Source organism: Anser cygnoides, chromosome 7 (assembly GCF_040182565.1).
Source record: "Anser cygnoides isolate HZ-2024a breed goose chromosome 7, Taihu_goose_T2T_genome, whole genome shotgun sequence".
NCBI classification, from domain to species: Eukaryota; Metazoa; Chordata; class Aves; order Anseriformes; family Anatidae; genus Anser; species Anser cygnoides.
Genome location: NC_089879.1, coordinates 28,996,888 through 29,015,966, shown reverse-complemented (window position 1 = coordinate 29,015,966; position 19,079 = coordinate 28,996,888). Strand labels below are relative to the sequence as shown.

At 42.7% G+C, this 19,079-nt stretch overlaps 1 protein-coding gene across 3 annotated transcripts in view; it reads left to right on the top strand.

The window, feature by feature from the left end:
* Positions 1–6,599: 6,599 nt before the first annotated feature.
* Positions 6,600–19,079, top strand: part of PHYHIPL (phytanoyl-CoA 2-hydroxylase interacting protein like) — a 129,270-nt gene continuing 116,790 nt past the window's right edge. The window contains exon 1 of one of the 3 annotated variants that reach the window (XM_013174131.3): positions 6,600–6,853. Coding sequence is in view for 1 of the 3 variants with exons in the window: in XM_048069388.2 (XP_047925345.1) it covers positions 13,578–13,782 (205 nt within the window). In the remaining 2 variants the exon portion in view is untranslated. Of the gene's footprint in view, positions 6,854–7,124; positions 7,144–13,562; positions 13,783–19,079 lie in introns of those variants that run through there. The other 2 variants (XM_067000524.1, XM_048069388.2) reach the window with 2 other exon arrangements.

Genomic DNA, 19,079 nt, shown 5'->3' with positions numbered 1-19,079 from the left:
TTAAGTTATCTCAGGTTCAATTCAGAGCAGGTCTTAATGGCTCGGCTTATGCAAGTTTTATTCTTTCTTTTGGCCTTCCCATTTTAAGGACTGTGTTCGGTTTGATTGTTTGTGTTCTTTTGTGATGGTCATTACACTATCACTTTCAGCGTAAAAGAGAACTCAATTCTTGAAAAGCAATAGGAATTCTTTATTTCTTTATTTGGGATGCTGGCCGTGGAACCGGTCGAAATCTAGCAAGAGGAATAGCTTTCCCACTGAGGTAATATGCAGGCAATGTTGCATCAATCTTGTCTGTTTGTTTGAAATGTAGTGAGATGCATTTAATGTTACTTACCTCACACAGTACGTCCAAGCACTTCATGATGTCTGTGTTTTCTTTTGTTAACTATTTTGTACACACAGCTTTCCACTTACTCAAATTACAGTATTCCTGGATCACTGACCTCTTAAAAATGCTTTCTGCAATTCCCAGTACATATTCAGGAAAATGATGCAGGAACAGGGACAGATCAACTCTTCTCTTGAAGGCAACCAAAGGCTGTGCTACTCAGCACCAATTCACAAGGCATTGGCATAAATTAAGTGGGAATTGCAGAGGCAGGTGGACCTGCAAATTGCAAAGTGCTTCTGATGCCTGAGCGATAATTAACTACAGGGATCGGAAACAAGATGGTTTCATTTGCAGACTGTTTATTTGGTAATTTCTTCTGATGGAACTACTGTGTGGTTACAGTTAGCAGAATGGTAAAGATAGTGTGGGAAAGAGGAGGAGCAGGGACGGACCATCAGAGCTGAATGGCCATTCTTCATGCAGTGCAAGCAGTGTTCCTGGCAGCTGGTGTGGCAAGGCATGAACAGGATGGCTCCTTGACTGAAGAGGCTTTGCTGTCCAGATACTCATCACTTTGCTATTCAACCAGTCAGAAGAGCAAAGCTAGTGATCCTCAGTCTGAAGAGGAGGAGAATGTACTAAGAAATGTTGGCTATACACAAGAGAAAATAGAAAGATATTCTAAGCTGTGTAAAAGTTAACAATGGGACATCCATCCTCACTGTTTGACTCAACTCCAATCAATTGCTTGGTGGAGAGGACTGTTATCTTTACAAAGTCTTGGAAAAAGTGGCTACAGAAAGCGTATGAGTCCTGTTGCAGGCTGGCTGGGAAAAGTGCAGTAGGCGAGGATATGTGTGATTTTACTATAAGTACAGTAAGTAAGCCAGGAAGTATTTGTTTCCAGACAGGTTTGGACACTTACAGCTACCTTTTCTCAGTGAAGAACCAATCACAGGCATCTGAGCAGAAGAAAGGTTTGTTTTTTTTTTTTTTACCTGAGGTTGCACAGCTCTTGATTATTTGAGAAGAGGGAAAAACAGTCGGTCTTCCGGAAGTCTGTGATGTGCATGATTGCTGTCTACAATATTTTCCATAGCTTCTCTGAAGTAAGAGAACTGTACAGATACGTAGGCAGCTAGGGAAGGTGTCTGAATTGGTTGAAACATAAATGACCTCTTACTCTGATATGGGGTTAATTGTAAATGTTTTTCATAAGCTAATATTTCTTTACATGCCATATAAGAGGTGGGTGATAGCATTTAATGTCAAAAAATTCATATAATGTTAATTTTGCAAGTTTAGAAAACAGGTTATTTCTTTTACTGTCTGTTCATTGACACCATTTTCTTCTATTTTATGATAGTTTGCTGATGAGTCTAATATTTTCATTATTGAAATATTTTATTGTTAAAGGTTCTTCAAGACAAGTACAAACAGAAGAATGGTCTTATGGAAGTGCCAGTAACCAGTCAAGCAATTGCTCCAACAAACAGCAAGATGAAACTGATAGCTACCACAAGGATATGAGAAACATGTTGATCAGATACAAAACCAGCAGGAAATCAATGTGCATAGCCGTTTAAAGCTGGCTGAGGGAGGAAGCACTCCTGAGTAGCTAGAAAAGGTACCTACTTAAAACAACTCATGCAGTATCTGGTATAGAAATAAAAAAGATAGTTTTCAGATGGATGCACCCCGAGAGTTCATAATGCAGGACCCTCTGAGCTGCAGGCAATTCACATGTTGTTTACCCTCTCTGACAAACAGAGCCTGAAGGTACACACCCATTGCCCCACTTTACTTGCCACACGTGGAAGGTGTTCACATTTGGCAGAAGTCACAGTCTGGACTGCAGACTCAGGTCTAGCTTCTGGTACTAATCCTGTTGAAGAATACATTTACCACTGCATTAAAGGTTGCTTAGTAATTCTGTAGTGGACTTAACACTTAGCAATTCAGAAGTCAAATCAATTGCTGATAAAGTTGTAGATTGGTGCTTACATTTATTTTGTCTTCTGTCCTCCTCTGGATACAGCTCAAAGCAGTTTTAATTAACCCCAACTTAGTGAAGAATGAATGTAAATCCATTAAAGAAATTTTCTGTTTAAAAAGTCATGATGTTGCTTGTATGAATGGGGCATAGCAGGAAACCCTGCTTAAGAAGTAAGTATCCATGTGTGCTCCCCATCTTCTGTATATTGCAACATTAATGGATTTTACAGCTTTTGGAAGAATAAATATTCCTTACTAAATATGCCCAAGTTTAAATGAAGGTTTTTGTGGGTATTGCGGAAACGGACCTTTGTTTTCTTGTTTCCTAGTCCAATGGTCATTTTTCCTCTGTCTCATATGTTATGTAACAGACTTTACTACTGCTAATAATAATAAACTTGTGCTTTTGGCATAAACTTCCTTTATTTTTATCTTGGCTTAAGATACTATCTGGGACGTTTCTGCATCTAAAAAATAAATCCCAAAAGTTGAAGTGTCTTTTTGAATATCATGATTTACCATTGTACTAAGGAAGATGTGAGTTTATCATTGTCTCCTGTCTCCTACAGACATACCAACATTTCTGTTTATAGTGTTTCTGGTTTTACATGATTTAATAAAATCAACAAAGCAAATTTTAGAAGTCGAAATGAAGTAGAACAGTCATATTTGCCATTTGAATATTGACACTGACATTAGGAGGAGTCAATAGCTGTTAATTTTTTCCTCACCTTGAAGAAAGTAAACTGTTGAAGAACAGACTCAGATGTTAAACTATTTACTGTAACAAATTTCAGCAGCAAAGCAACAACAAGTAACTCATAACTTTTCATCAAAAAGCAAGTTTTCAGCTATGAGGAAAAAAATTGTTTGCAAATTGTTTCTCAAATTAGTCCCAAAAATACGCTAAAATTTTTGCAATTTCATGTATGTATATTTATAGTGTATTGTTTTGTTACTCCAAGTATCCTTTAGAATATCTTGGGCTATAATTATCAGAACTATTCTATGGATTTCATTTGACAGTTGAATCAGAGTAAATCTTATTTATGCTGGGAAACGAATATACTTGGTTATGAAGATTCAGAACCTTATACACTAGTCAAAGCGTCAATTGGTGTCAAGCTTCTCTGATCTTCCAAGGAGTAAGATTTGGGCAATATTTGTTCTACTGAGAGATGCAGAGTGATTCCAGATGTTTGACCAAAACATGAAAAAAGATTAATACGTTGTGATGGAAACTACCTAGCTTGTGCCAAAACTGTGTTGCAACTTAATGGAAACTAACAGATGGGGGAAAAAAAATATGAAAAAAAAGAACCAATTATGTAATGAAGTAAAAATTTGTCATTTCTAACAATGGGTGATGAATGTCTTAAGAAATAAAGTCACCACTAGTATAATAACCCAAGGACCAGGCACTGATATGGATATTGTTATAGTTTTTTGCTCTGATAGAAATAACTTTGTCAGCCTTTGACAAGAGAGAAGATTTGAAAAGGCCTGAAATGGACGTGACACAAATTTATTGTTCCTAAAACAAAAGCATCCCAAGGAAAACACAGTCTCAAGCTGTATAGAGACGATCTAGAGAAATATAGGAAAAGATACAAGATTTTTGAGAAGGATGATATAAGAAACCTTCAGTGTTAACCAGCATGACAGTAAATCTTGCTGTATGTAATGTTAATGCACTACAAGAAAAGAAGAGATGATCCTGAGAATGAATGCATTTCAAAGTAAATGAAGTTTAAAATTCAGATTGAGCAGAACATTCCCAATCTTCAACTAGCAGGAATCTTTTTCTATCATGCAGTACAATGGTTTTTGGTTTCTCCAAGAGTAAGCTTCTGTTTTAATGCCTAAGCTCACCTCAGTGTGAAGTTGCTATTGCAGGTACCAGAAAGATCCTTACTCTGAAACAGCCTGGATGATAGTTCAGTATTAAAAATGTAGATTCTTTTCATACTGAAAAATATTTTCAGTGTAGTCCAGTGTCTAAAAATCAGTACAAACAAAGATAACACAGTAAGCGACCCTAAACTGTTGACAATTTGAATCTTGCTTGGAAGCTGGATGGGAGGCAATTAGCTGACTAGTCTCTTTGGGCCAATAGATATTTTTGTTCAACTACATTAGAATTACCTTTGTCCTTGGTGGAAGGAGAAACACTGCAAATGATGACAATAGCCAGGATGCTGGAATACTGAAGGCATCTATCATGTAAGAAGTCTCCTTCTGAGTGTGCCTCCAGCACTGGTTTATCTTCCATCTTCGCTGAAAGTGGTTACACATGCTCCATTGTTGATTCAGTGCTTTTTTTCCATCATACTTTTGGACTCCAAATGCTAGAAAGAGCTATATTTTTAAATTTTGCTTGCAGTTTCATGAGCTTCTTGCTTGTACAAGCACAGCATTGACTTTTCCTATGAGTGATTAATGTGGAGAATATCCAGAACCACTAGTGTGGATGAGAGCTTTGAAGGCTTTTTCTTTTTTTTTTAAGGGATTTGAAAGTCATGACTGTAGAGTGGAAATAACACTTCTGGCACTGCTGGCTTTCTTGGCTGCTGGTCTTGTCTGCTCACCTCTCCTAGATCTTGGCTCTCCCATACTTGGCCCTAGTTTCTGCTCTCTTCTGGTGAGCAGTAAAGTTTCAAATGACTACTACTGGGAGGTTTTGAGACATTTCAAATTTTCAGGCAGAATTGTATTTCCTTTGCTCTTTGTAGGGACTGCAGCACTCTACAGACAATGGCAGTGAGGGTGCAGATGCTGGTAGTGATCACTGGGCACTGAAATGAAATTTGTAAGCACAACATGAACAGCACACTGATTACAAGACCAGTTTAGATGAGGCCATTATTTCTTCGGATGGGTGCTTGTGGATGAAGAATAAGTGAAGGAAGCATTTGTTTATTTCTCTGGTTCTTTTTTTTATATGTTCCTAAAAAGGAGCATCTGTCCTTTTGCATGGTGTTTTTATTACAGTTTAAAAATGATTATGCAAAGTGACTCCACAGGGCATCTCCTGTAACCAATAATAAATACACAATTATACATAGAAGGATTCTTTAAAGTCCACCCACTTCCTCTTTAATTGTTGGAGTACAATGGCATGTTTCTTCCTTGCTTCCCATCTGTCTGTAATATTACTACTAAGACCGATGTATTCACGTTTTTCAGTTGCATATTAATATGGGGTTATTCTTTCCTGGAGCTGCTGCAGAGACAGTATAATGAAACCCCAAAACCAGGATTGCATATGGTCTAGTTCCTAGTGCATCGTCTCGCTGCATAAACATGTCGGGAGATAAAGTCTTTGGACTCAACAGGTGTGTTGGTCTGCTGGCAACTTTAAAACCCAACATTTTCAAATCATCTCTCTGCCTAATCATTCTGTGATGAGTTTGTAAGTTTTGAGACTGTTTATGTCTGCTCCTCAAATCACTTTCAAGTGTTTGTTTTTTTATGTTTATATTATCTGGGGTAAAACAGGCATTAAATCATGTACTGTATGAAAATACTTTTTTTAAAATCTCGACTATAAATTGAGTACAACTGGAGGCATTGTACCCTTGGTCTATGCTGGGTTTAAGTGAAACTTTATGTACATTTCAGGGTCTGTACATACGCATAAAAACCCAGAATGCTGTGACAGAATCACCGAGACTGTTCCTTTCACCCTCCTTCCCAAAAGCAGTAACAGTTCAGTGTTTCATCTTAAAGCATTTTTTATCTAATTGAAATTTTCCAAGCTCACAAAATTTGGCAGCAGGCAAATGAAGATACTTGTGACTCCTAAAGGAAAATCATTTTCCAATAAACATTCCAGTATATTTTCATGCTAGTCCACATGAGGGGTGTGTGAAAACCTCAAAAAGATGGCAAAAGCTTTTTTGCTTGACCTCTAACTCTTCATGTCAGATTTTCCCTTTACTTGAAGCAAGTGAAAATCATGTTGTTTTGTGTTCAAGCACAGAAGTGTATAATAGAGCAATGATTTCTTCCCTCTACCCATGCTGTGATCTTACATGCTTTTTTTTTTTTTTTAAGTCAAATTCAGGCTTCTAGACTTGATGATACATTGTATCACCCCTTTAAGGTGTGTACTTTCCTACTTTTTTCCCTCGCTCCCTGCCCTGTGGTGTTTTTGCCTGTTCTTCAATTAACTTCCCCACCAGACACCTGAGGGGCTCAGCTGTGCCCCCAGGGTGCGGCTGCCAGAACTTTCTGGAACCTTCCAGAAGCGGTGGGAGCAGGTGTGGGGGGGGTGGCCCCACCCTCTCCTCACAGAGAGCCTCAGGCCCTCAGCCCGCACCAGGGCACTCAGAATGGGCTCCAAATTTTCCCTCAGCCCCACCACGCTCCCTGGCTCCTCCATGCAAGGCGTGTTTGGGAGCAGCCCCAGCCAGCTCAGCCCCGTGTGGTGACCCCCAGCCACTGCTTCGCCATTGTGACTGAAAGGAGATGGCGCCTGCAGGCTGCCGAGCTGAGGCTGGCCATGCTGTCTAGCACACAAAGGTAAGGATTTCCCAGCTGTGGGGAGCAATTTGGGTGCAAAAGCCTTTCTGTGTCATGAGGCAAACCTGGAGGGGCTGCTGATGAATGATGCTCCAGGTAGGGAGGGTTGGTGGTGAGGAGTGGCCCTGGGGCCTGGGAGGGATGGGGCACTCAGCGCTGTGCTGTGGGGTTGTGAGGGGAAGCACCTGCGTTTATCACCTCGAGCTGCTGCCTGAGCTGCTGCGAAATGAGGAATGCCAGCCTTGGTGAGCAGAGGCAGGAGGAGCAGTATCCAGGAGCACCACGCTAAGGTAAGTCCTCTTAAAAATCCTGTGGAAGAAACTGTCTGGAAAGTTGTCTGTGGCCCAGTTGCATCTGGGCGCACGATCCCTTTCTTTGCTCTCCCTTGCACACACAATGGGGCCCTTCACAGCAGGAGCTGGGGCTCTGTCCGTGGAGGCAATGCATTGTCCGTGTGCTGGGTGGTCTGTAAAGCCTTCGAGGTCTGGCTGTACGGTTGGGTGTTGATGCCTGGATTTGGGCCACAGAAGGACTGTAGAGGATGTTTTATTCTACAAATACTTGATTTTTAACTTATTTTAAAGTGCTGTGTTGTAGCCAGGGGTATTTCAAATTGTATATTTAGTCTCATTGAGGCCTGGTTTGCCAGGTGCAGGCATAAGCGGTTACATGACGTGAAATAGAAGCGGGCACAGGGAAGGAAGGTCCCCTGTGTGGCCAGTCACATGCTCAGGGTGCTGTGCAAGCAGAGATGGTGTGCTTCTGTGTATGACACTGCATGATTTTAAGCTGCCTTCCAATGTGATAAGTTGGAGAAGAGGAGGCTGAGGGGGGACCTCATCACAGTCCACAACTTCCTCGCGAGGGGGAGTGGAGAGGCAGGGGACCTATTCTCCGTTATCACCAGTGATAGGACCCGCGGGAACGGTGTGAAGCTGAGGCAGGGGAAGTTGAGGCTGGACATCAGGAAGAGGTTCTTCATCGAGAGGGTGGATGCACACTGGAACACGCTCCCCAGTGAAGTAGTCACTGCACCAGGCCTGTCTGAATTTAAGAAGACTGTGCACTTAATCCCATGGTCTAAACTTTTGGGCAGACCTGTGCGGTGCCAGGAGTTGGACTTGATGATCCTTATGAGTCCCTTCCAACACGGGATATTCTATGATTCTAAGCTGTGTGATGAGTTTAGGGCTTGGCTTTGTGAGAAATCGCATATTGTTCACACAGGTTGTGAGTCATCCAAATCACAGTTTTAAAAACAAACAAGAAGTACAAAAGCTTGTTGTAAGAAGTAGCTTTGGTGTAGACAGTTAAATATGTTTGGTTATTTAATATCTATGCAATCTAACCTTACATCTTAATTCCTTAGTCTGCGCCTATTTGTTATCTTTGTGTAAATACAAGAGCAATCAAAAAGCAGTTGTGATTCAAATTAAGAGTATTTTTAAACATATGATAAAGGAATTGCTTTCCATTTTGAGTCTCTGATGCTTTTGCAAAGGATAGGAGTAAAGGCACTAGCAGCAGATGGCAAAAATTTCCAGCAACAGGCAGTATGACATCTAAGTAGAGCTTTCCCAACGCCCCTGCTGTGGCAGCAGATGGAGAGATTGGCAAGTAGGGAGGATGTTACTTCCATGGCGTGCACCGCTCCGAAAGACGGGCTTTGCTGGGGTGAGCCGGGTTGGCAGAACAGAGCACGCTGCAGCAGCCAGGGCCGAGGGGAGAGTAACAAATGCTGAGAAGGGGATTCCAAAGGTACCACAAAAATGTAGCAAAACTTCTAATAGCGTTTTGAGGTTTTTATTGCTTTTGACCTTTTGTGACTTTTTTTCCAGGGCAAAATATCAGTACTGTGGCTTTCCATCAACCCGCATGCACACACACACACACGAAGGCATTTCAGCATTCTGTAAACCTCTGCAAATCATCCAGAAGCTTCAAAATCTTTCTGTGCCCTGTTGTTTCTGGGACAAATCAAACTTAAATATCTGAGCACATCATTCAGATAATTGCTGTCATCTGTACTTGCTAGCAAAAATGTTAAAATAATGTTTAATTGTGCTAGAAAAAGAACCCATTTTTCTTCTGCTACAACTTTGATTTCATCAGAACTGGTAGAAAATGATTTTTTAATGAAATCTTCTAGGTTAGTTCTCTTACATCATGCCTTATATACTCCCTCCTGTTTTCTTGCAAATCACTTAACCCATCCAAAATAATAAAACTTCTCTATCTGTTCGCAACTTTATAAGTAACCTCTGTAGCTCTGACATTTGAAATTGTGGTTCCAGAAGTCGGATTAGTATGTGGAAATGTCAGCTTTTTGGCCTAGTGGTGACTAGCTAATTATTATTAGGGGCTTTGGAACGATATCCTTAACTGCTAAGAAGTACAAATTAAAAGATTCCCAAATGAATTAGTTATAAACATTGAGGATTTTTTTAAGAGTTGTTGATTGATTGCATTGCTGAATGTTGAATATGTTTTAATAGAAACAGCATTTTCTTCTCTGCTTTGCAAGCTTTACCGTCTGTGTGGAAATGAAGTGTCTTTCAGGTAGTTATGGGGCTGGCACATCTGATGTGAATCCCCTATTGCACCTGTAGAAAAGTTTGCTGGGACTTCACAGTGTGTTTGGTGCAGTGAGAACAGGTGTGCTTCTGTTGTGCTGTGAGAGTGGTATAAGGGAGGTTAATGAGTTTCTGGTGTCGACGAGGAGCCCAAGGACGGCTGCAGCTCACATGTAGGTCATAAGCAATAAAGGAAACTTCTGTGTGGGTCTCACTTATCAAAGATCTTTCTTTCCTTTGCATGTAAAGCTGTAGTGTGTCAAAGTTGCTCTTGGTGAGTTCATACAATACACTTGTAGCTTGCTGAAACTCTGTCTGAGGACAGTGACCTGTGAGTTGTGGTTTAAAATCTGCCGCTGAGCTTTGAGGTGCCCAGAGGCACTGTCTGGACTCGTCAGGAATCGTGAAGCAGCTGTATTTCATAAGAGTCTGGAAGCTGGCCGGGTAATAGCCTCACAAAACAACATCGTTCTGGCTCAAATGATGAACTTCATTAGATCATTATAGCCACACATATTAAAGAATTTAAAACAAGCTTTTACAAGATTACATAAAAATATCACATGTTTAGAGGTTTTATAACTGGTGAAGTCTGAGAAAATTACCTACTGCTTATTAAACTTTCTTCCATCCTCAGAGTTCCATAGTCAACACTGGAGTACTTTGGCTATTGCTCTCTTACATTTTAACTGAAGAAAATAATAACATTTTGGTAGTTTGGACATTTCAGTAACAAATAACTGTTTTATATGGTTTGTGGAATTGCAATAACTTCTGATTCTATGTTTTTCTTTGCTCATATGGTTCATGTAATTTCAGGAAGAAAGGTAAAAGACTTGAGATGTGGTTAGGGGAGTCAGTGATTGTTTTATTTCTGTGATTGTCCTATTCTAAATAAATTTAGGTATTGGGAAGTTGTTTTTTAGGAAAATAGTGAGTTGGCATTGAATCAAATGCAGTACAGTAAATAGAAGTTTTAGTGCAAACAACAGGAGATGCAGTCAAGTTTAAGGTAGATTAGGAGTTTGGCTAAAGCTGATTGTCAGAGTTAAGATAAGCATGTGTGGTTTTGTTTGTTCGTTTTTACCACGTAAAAGTTTAGTTTTTGTATGTTTGGTTTTGCATGTATATGTGATTGTGGGATTTTAATGCAGGTTTCTGCAACATGCTACTTATTTATTAAAATCAGAAGATTAGCTAATGATTGATCTTTAGAGGTCTTGAAGTTGTAGAGGATGAGATCTTCATGGTAATAAATGAAAAACATCTATTGTGCTCCCCAGGCCATAGGAAAAGGAGTAAAGCTTTTATAACTGCGGTGTGCTGCACAAGTACTTCATTTGCATGCAAAGTACTTAAAAAATAAAATAGAAAAGGCAACTTTGTAAAGCCCTGTTTGGTGTAAGCAGATGATAGTATACCTGGGAACAGCCACGGTGGGGTAGGTCACGGTCCATCTGGTCCAGGAGTGCGTTGTCAAGAGCCAAGAATATTCCCTAGAATTTCCTTTCAGACTCTAGCAGATTACTCAGAAGCTTCCAGACAACTGGATCAGTTTTTATTTTGATAGTTATGTTGAGAAGATGGGGAAGAAAAAAGGTCCACAATTTAATTATCTAAATGTCTTTTTTCAAAGTGCACCTGAGGATTGTCCCTGGGGCAGCCTGGCCCTCTCTGGTGGATCTATCCCTCTCTGCCTGCTTTACAGGCAGGGGCAAACTTCCATTGCTGACACAGCCTTAACCGAGCTTCGTTAGGCAAACTCAGGACTTTTTTTTTTTTTTTTGGTCTTTTCTGATATTTTAAAGTGTTGACCTCATTTTTTGATCTTCCCTAAGATTGCCTGAGTAAAATACATGGGTGAATGTCGGGTGTGGGAGAGACATGTCCATGTGTTATTGTGTTGTCCCCAGAGTGAGAAAGGGGTGAAACAAACTCTTCAGTGGCTGAGGCCAGGCTTGTTCCTTGCTGATACAGGTTGCAACACTTGCCCCATGAGTGATGCCCTTGTGATACAATGCTGGGAAAATGTTCTTTCTTTTTTTTTTTTTTAGAAGAAAAATGTTGTTTTTGTTATTCAAGTCAACAAGTTTACTTTCAAGTTCTTCATGAAATCTCCAGAGCTTCCCCTTCCCAACCAATGCAGCCCATGATTTGCAGCTGACCCCTGTGGGGTGAAGTCATCAGGAGAAAGTTCTTGTTTTCCTGTATCTGTTTTCCAACACAGCCTTGTTGCTTTATTAATTTTACCGGCTTAGACATGTGTTTTAAGTCTGATTTACGTTATGTTAGGAAATCCTCCCACAGCACAGACCTTTCTAAACATTGTTGACTTACGGGAACAGGATCATTCCCATTGCACGCTGGCCTTCAGAAACAGGCTGACGTTTGTGCGCAGCAGCCACATGCACCGGGAGGCGGGGCAGCTCAGTCCCCTTCCTGTTTGCAGAGTTCAGTGAAAAACAACAACAAAATAGAAATGCTATTGTCTGCATTAAAAAGCACATCAAGACTGCTTTTAATTAAAAAATAAAGACAGACGTGTTTGCAGGCAGGAGGCTCCTGAGAGCCTTGCACGCAAGTGTGGAGGAGGTAGACAATACATTTGTGTCTGTCAGCCTGCCCAAAAGAACCGGGCAGGAATGTCCGACTGAATGACTAACAGGCAACGCTGTCCCCATCCACCAAAAAAAGAAGTGAAAAACTCGGGGGGAGTATCTGGCATTTCTCTGAGGAATGCAGTGATCCCCACCGTGGTGCGAGAGCACTTCACAACCGCACACTGGCACTCGTTTGCTGCGCTCGCTGCCAGTTTCCCTCCCACGCGTGCTCCGTCCCAGAGGTAATGTGAGTCTGGATGCTGGACAGCTAATCAACTGTAGGAAAATTAACGTTTTGGAGACAGTTCCTCTGTTGCGAGGTGCTTGCTGTTTAATAAAACGCAGCACGCTGTCACGTATCGCATACTTACACGACCCTGCTGGCCGCCTGCTCTGTTGGCTTTTGTTTTTGGCTGGGTTTTAGCATTTCTCGGAGTTGAATTTCTCTCTTCTGTTGCCATTGCCGAGGGGAGGATGGGTGCGAGTTCGGTGCTGGGGAAGGCAGCTGAGGTGCTTGACTGCCCTGCATTTTCCCTGGGGGTCAGCAAGTTCCTCTGGTTATCCCTGGGCGCCAGCTGGGAGAAACACCTGCCTCGTGGAAACTGCATTGAGACCCATTGGTGGCTGTTCTGGGGAGAGGAGGCTGAAGGGGAGGTGAAGCCCCTTCTGTTAAAGGGTGCAAAGGTTCTTCTTGTGGTGATTCTTGCGCAGAAGAGAGGAGGCCTGCATGTGAGCCCCAGACCTTAGGTTGTCTGCACCTCACAGTGGTCAGGACTCTGGCATGTGCAAGCCAGCCCATCCCTTTTGAAAAATTAAAAAACAAACTGAAGTCATTCTTCTGCTATGACCAGTGAAAGATAACTCCATTGGGACGTCCATGAAATACTTTGTGATTTACCACCTCGTGTTTGGGTAACGGCAGCACTGTCCCCTTCTAGCAAGGGCGATTCGGGCAGTGGTGCATGCAGCGGACACAAATCCTGGTCAGCGGGCCGTGCCTGCGGGCATGCGCTGCGCAGCCCCTGTGCTCTGGCCCAGCTCCTGCCCTGCTCGGGAGGGGCTCCGTTTGCCCCATCCAACAGGCCAACAAACGTGTACAACTGCTGTCATTCTTCCCTTCGGCTTCAGCTCGCTTTCAGCATGTATCATATGCCGTACATTTATTTAGGGACTAAAACGATGCTTTTTCCCATGATTAAAATATCCAGAAGAGACAGCAGACAATACACCCTGACTGTTAAGGACGGTTTTTCATGTTGGCTTTGCTGAAATAGGAATCTCCATTACTTTACCTTTTTCTAAGTATTTTAAACCCTTTATTTTCCAGCTCTATAACATCTGAAAAATTTAGCAGGAATTTCACTTGCTTATTTGCAGTTTTTTCCAGGCTTTGGCAGCTCTGCTAACCTTCATTCTCTCGAGCACTGATATCAATATTGGTAAAAACACCCACAAATTCAGCATTGAACATGTTAGGGGCTGAAGTTGCTCTCATGGAAGTTTATTTGCTAGTACCTTGAGTGCTTTTAGGAACATGAAAGAAAAATATTCATGCAGCATATCACCTCCTTGACCTTCAGCTTCAGCCCGGCCCGTTTTACGTATGATTGGGAAGTGGCCAGGGAAGCTCCTGCCAGCCTAAAGAGCTGGTTGGTGTCAAGCAGCTGTGGCAGCACATCGTTCTCTGGGGTTACTGTCGTGGGCCAGAATAGGAAGCCGCAGCTCAGAAAACAGCAGAGGCATGTGGCTGGAAGAGGTATGCAGTGTTAGGCTTGTCCAGAAACAACTGAGGTAACGTTTTAGAGGGATAATTTAGCGAAAGGAAATCGCTGTCCTCCCACCCGTCGCACGCATGCAGGCAGGGAGGGGTGGCCAGACGGAGGCAGAGGAGGGGGGATGTTTTGTACTGACATGGTAACGGTGTTGTCTGGAGAGCAGCGGAGACTTTGTCACTGTCTCAAAATAAACAGATGACTTTGGACACGGGAGAAAATACAGCAGCTCCTCAAGAAGACGTCGACTGCTGCCGTCAGCAGAGCTGCGCTTTCACTGCAGGAAAAGCAGAGCTCCACCTCATCTGGAGATGAGGGCTGTGAGGAGAAATTATTTTCTGCTCTTGGCTTCCCAGCCAGGCAGGAGAGGAGTCCCTGGGGTCCCAGCCACTGCCTGTCCTGGTCCAGTCAGCCCCTGGGGGCCACTTGCTTTTCCAGGCAGAAACACCTCTGAGGAAGGACGGTGTGTGAACTGTTGCTTTTATGTGCTGGAGGAAAAATCACTACGAAGTCTCTACGGTTATATCCACTGCTAAGGAACAAATGGAAAATATCAGCATGCAAAGAATTTTAATTGTTAGGGTGTTAACCTTTTCTCACCAATGAAACCGGTCCCGGCGTGCTTCTGCTCTTGTTAGGGAGCCAAAATATAGTCCCAATTCAATGTAAGCCAATGTTTTATTTTATTAGGCACTTTTATACCTTAACATTTGTCTTAGGTGATTCTTTAAAGTCCTGTTGGCAAAGCAGACGTTGTTGCAGCCATCTGAGAGGTGCAGGATCTCAGGTGTGTTCCTACAAGCTCAGCAGGGCTGCCCCTGCCTTGGGGAAATGCTCCATCCTGCTTCTCCTTAGTGGTGCTGGTCCATGGTGGGTGCTGAGATTTGTCAGTGTGGCCTTTCTCAAAGCTAGGCTCCTCGCTGAGACAGCCTGCTGCTCTGCTTATAGCAAAAATGTTAATTTAAAGTACTGACTTTATTTTATTCTTCACTATTATTTTTTCTCCATCTCAGGGTTGCAGGCGCAGCGTTCCTTGGTGTTGGTTTCTGACAGTATCTCAAGGGTGCGGAAGGTGTTGTGTTTGCAAGGCCTGCACATCTCTGTGCTGCAGAGCTGTGCATCTGTGTGCCCCCAGGGAAAGCACGGGGAGAGGGCTGACAGGGGAAGGGCAGGGCAGTCCCCACTGAAAGGCTGACAAAAACATGTGCTTGAGTTTGTCACTGGGGCTGTGTTGGGCTCTGACTGCAGAAACTTGGAGCTTTCAGCATCTGTGAAAATGTATACCATTTCTCTCTCTGCTCCAACAAAAATAGTCTGCTCTCCGTACGTTATAGGGGCTGGGTTTGTTCAGCACCTAAATAAAGACAGAAGTGAATTTTCTGCACATCATGAAGCATGTGGTTCCAAAGAATTTCACCCTAGGTATTCCGAGTCCCGGCAGGGTCTGTTCCCCTCTGATTGCTATATCCCAGCTATCTAAAGCTGCAGTCACACAGTATTTGTTATTTGTCCGCCTGAATCATTTCTAATGGGCCCAGGTCTTCTGCAGTTGGGGCTGATCCTCTGATGGCAGTGCTGCATGCTCCAGCTGTCCACATCTGAATTAGACAACTACAGATTTGCCAGGCATTTGATCTAGATCTGGATCTGAAACTGAGTATTTTAGAGGCTGTTTTTTTTTGTTGTTGGGTTTTCTTTTGCAGCCTATCAGGATAAGTATGGCACAACATTGATACAGGATTTTAGCTTGCAATTAAGAAAATCTAAGAGTCTTGTGAGCTTTGAAATATTGTCAACTCCAGTTGCATCCCAGGGTTGGAAGTGGAAGTTTTGACTCACAGATGTTGCAGTAGTGAGGGCCATAACCCTCAGACCTTTTAGCTTACAGCAAGTAACAGGTGCAGGCAAAAGCTTGTTAGTGGCTTTTGTGCCCCAGCGCATGCAGAGTTTTGGTTTGAGGATAATATTGGGATAAAGGTTGGGTCACAAAGCAAAGACTTTCCCTGCTGCTCTGCTTTCCTCTCCTCCTGTTTCCACGTGCCCTTCCCATGTGCCACCGTAGCTGGCATTTTGCACAAGTGCAAACCAGAGTTTTTCTTTCAGTACCCTGGTGTTCTGTTAAGGCTCGAGGGATATCTGGGACTGGATAGCTGCAGTTCACCTGGGATCAGGGCAATTCCTACAGCGTGCTTTAAATCCCACAGATGTTCCCTTCCAGCATTTGCCGCTTGTAGAGAGTTTAAAAAACAAGACTTACTTGAGCATTTATTCAAGTCCTTCCACCAAAAGTCAAACATGTGCTTGCTTCCTTCTTGCGTTCCTATTGCAATATTTTGGGCTCCCCAGACAGTAAAAGGCAAATTAGTTCACCGAGTCCCATGGAGCATCCACATCAAAAAAAGGTTGGTTATTTTTAATATACCTCATGCTGCTTACACCACTATACTCTCCACCTTCCTGATTGCCTTCTTACAATGCCAATTTTCCTGAAAATAACTAAGACAAACTCTGTGACTACTTGGCTGTAAAGGTGGTGGTGGTTGGGTTTTTTTTTCTTTTTTTCTCCCCATAAAGCAGGAAAGAACAAAAAATCTGTTCTCAGTTCCTCTACTTAGGTGTGAAACTTGCCAGACAGCTTTCATACCCTGTAGGCGCTCAGTTCCCAGGAAAAAGCGTAGTTTGTCTCTACAGTAATGAACAAGCTTTTTTAGATGTTAAGGCTATAAGAAGATAAAAGGTTTTGCTTATCCAAGTGAGCATTTCCACTGCGTTATCTCATTATTGTACAGTGACCTAAAAGGTCAACAGAATGAAATTCAATGTAATAGACTGATATATTTAGTGAGCTACCAAAAGTCTTTATACATACTTAAAAAAAAAAAAAAAAAATCACCCTCAGTAACTCCAAGAGTGGCTTAAATGTTTTTCTTCCCTTCAGCCTAGTGTGGGCTTCCCAGTGTCCACTCCCACAGCAGTTTGGATAGAGCACATGTGGACAGCAATGGCTTGACTAAACCATTGATACAGATCTTCAGCAATCCTCTAGGTGACTGAAATTCATGAAATGTTTTTGAAATAATAGGTATCATGGGACCAAATTTTCTTTTGATGGACACTTTTCAAATTAACCTGCATGCAAAACTTGTATGTCATTTGGAAATGAAAATGAACCCAAACTTGAGAACTGGAATACTTCAAAATTTCTCTCTGCTCAAAACCTCTACTAAATGCCTCTCTGTTAGTTTCTCTCTACAGACAGGCTGGGAATGGACTTTACCAAACAGATTTTTGCCTGAGGAGCAATGTCTTCAACACATTTGCACTCACCTTTCAATCTGAGGCACTTACATAAATAGCAGCTTGGTTAATGGGGGGGGCTACTTGTTATTTGTGCAACATTTTTGCAAGCAATAAGGCTGGTAAAGACCTAGCAAGTTCTGAAAAGTTTTTTGACCTGCGGAGTAAGGACACAATTGAATTTGGTTATGCAGACCTCAGCAGTGCCTTCTGTTGGAGCAGCACTTGCTGTGAGCATGTCTGTTCTTTCCACCCCAGCGCTGGGCCGAGGCAGCTCCCGAGCAGCCACATTTTTGTTTGTGGCTAAGCTTGCGTGCCTATAAAGCTAGTGTGCTCTGGAGGATCTGTGTACAGCACGGTCTCATCAGGCACAGGGCCGTGTCAACAGTGGTGGTGCAGGCCTGAGCACCATGGGTACCTCGGGGCCTGGTGCTGATCGCTGCAGGGCCCTCCTCTGCCAGGCCTCAGAGCAGCTCTGAGGTTTGGGACCTCTTGCTTGAGAGTGCTGTGAATTGCATGCTGTGGTACTGCCCTCAACTCAGAATTTCTGCTGTTTACTGTTAACAATGAAAATATGTTGGTATTGGTGTGAAAACTTGCTGTGCTTCCAGAAATTATGTCAAGGGACAAATTCCCATGTTATCAGCTAGGAGTTTTGGTTTCTTCTCATTTTTAGCATAGCTGTGTTTCATCAGGACTATGGGATAACTTTCTAGACTGAATTCTCTTCTTTTGAAATATTCTGCATAATTAAAACTGCACAAGTCTTTCTGTTAAAGAAAAAAATCACAAAGCATGCAACATTATAAATAAAAACTAAGTGTAAATGTTGTAGATATTCTTTTCACACACAAAAAAAGTTCCTGGTCCATTTGGTTCTTATCCAGTTTTCTCTACTTTTTGGGAAGCTTTCATGGACTTGATGCCACACTTCTGCACGCACTAAGGAAGAAACGATATCCCTGGGATAAGGAATAAGCTGCTTACAGGAGTCTTAATAGTAGTTGTTTCTCTTTTCTGGTGGAAGCCCATTAGAGGCATGTTAAAATGTTTTGAGCACTTTACGGTCTTCTGCTTTAAATACAGCATTTAAAGCCTTAGAGAAAGGAGTGAGTGAGATTTGCCTTGTAATCCAAGCCAGCCTCCCCAGCGTGCCGTTCCTTCCAGCGTGGTTTTGTGATCACCCCCTCTGGCTGCTGCAGGGACCAGGGCAGTTTTGCAGCCCAGGTGGTTCCTTCATCTGAGAAGTAGAAATCCCCACTGCAACACTCGCACAGAGCAGAAGTGCTGCCCCTTACAGAAGGGCCCTTTCCCCGAAATACATATGCCAGCCCCAAGTCCCCTACAGCTTCGGGTTTTCTGGTACGGCACAGTGCTGCTCTCTTTGGGAGCCAAAGGGCTGCAGTGGTCCAGTGACAGCTTCCACCGAAGGACTTGTCTGGGTGTGAGGCCTGATGGGTGAGCAGATGGGGTGTGGGGATGGAGAGGGCACTGGGTGTAGGCATTTTTGTGCCGAAGGCACTGCGTGTTCCTGCCATGCTGCTGGTGCGCTGCGAAATGGTGTCAGAGGCCTAGGAGTGCAAAGTCTATCACTGAGAACAGAGCTGTGCTACTTCCTTCACTCAGGGAAAAATCGTTGTTTGTCTTAAATGCACTTCAGACCTTAAAGCTCAAATGGACAGTGATCCAGCACAAGCCCTTCCACTAACGAGAGCAAATATATTTTAAGGTTCAGGGAAAAATGTAGCATTCATTTCCCATTAAATGCATTTTTGTGTTTTCTGATATTGTTTAGGCTAGAAAATAAAGTCCTCAAAGGCTGAAAATTCTTTTTTCCCCTTCTACTTCCACCAAGACCCCCAAAAAGGAAGTTCTACGACTCTGGTAGGAAACCTGTTGTGAACTTGCCAATCTGTATCCAGCTCAGGCACAGCCATGGCTTTAGTTCAACAATAAACCAGTCTCCAGCTGTTTGGGCCTGATA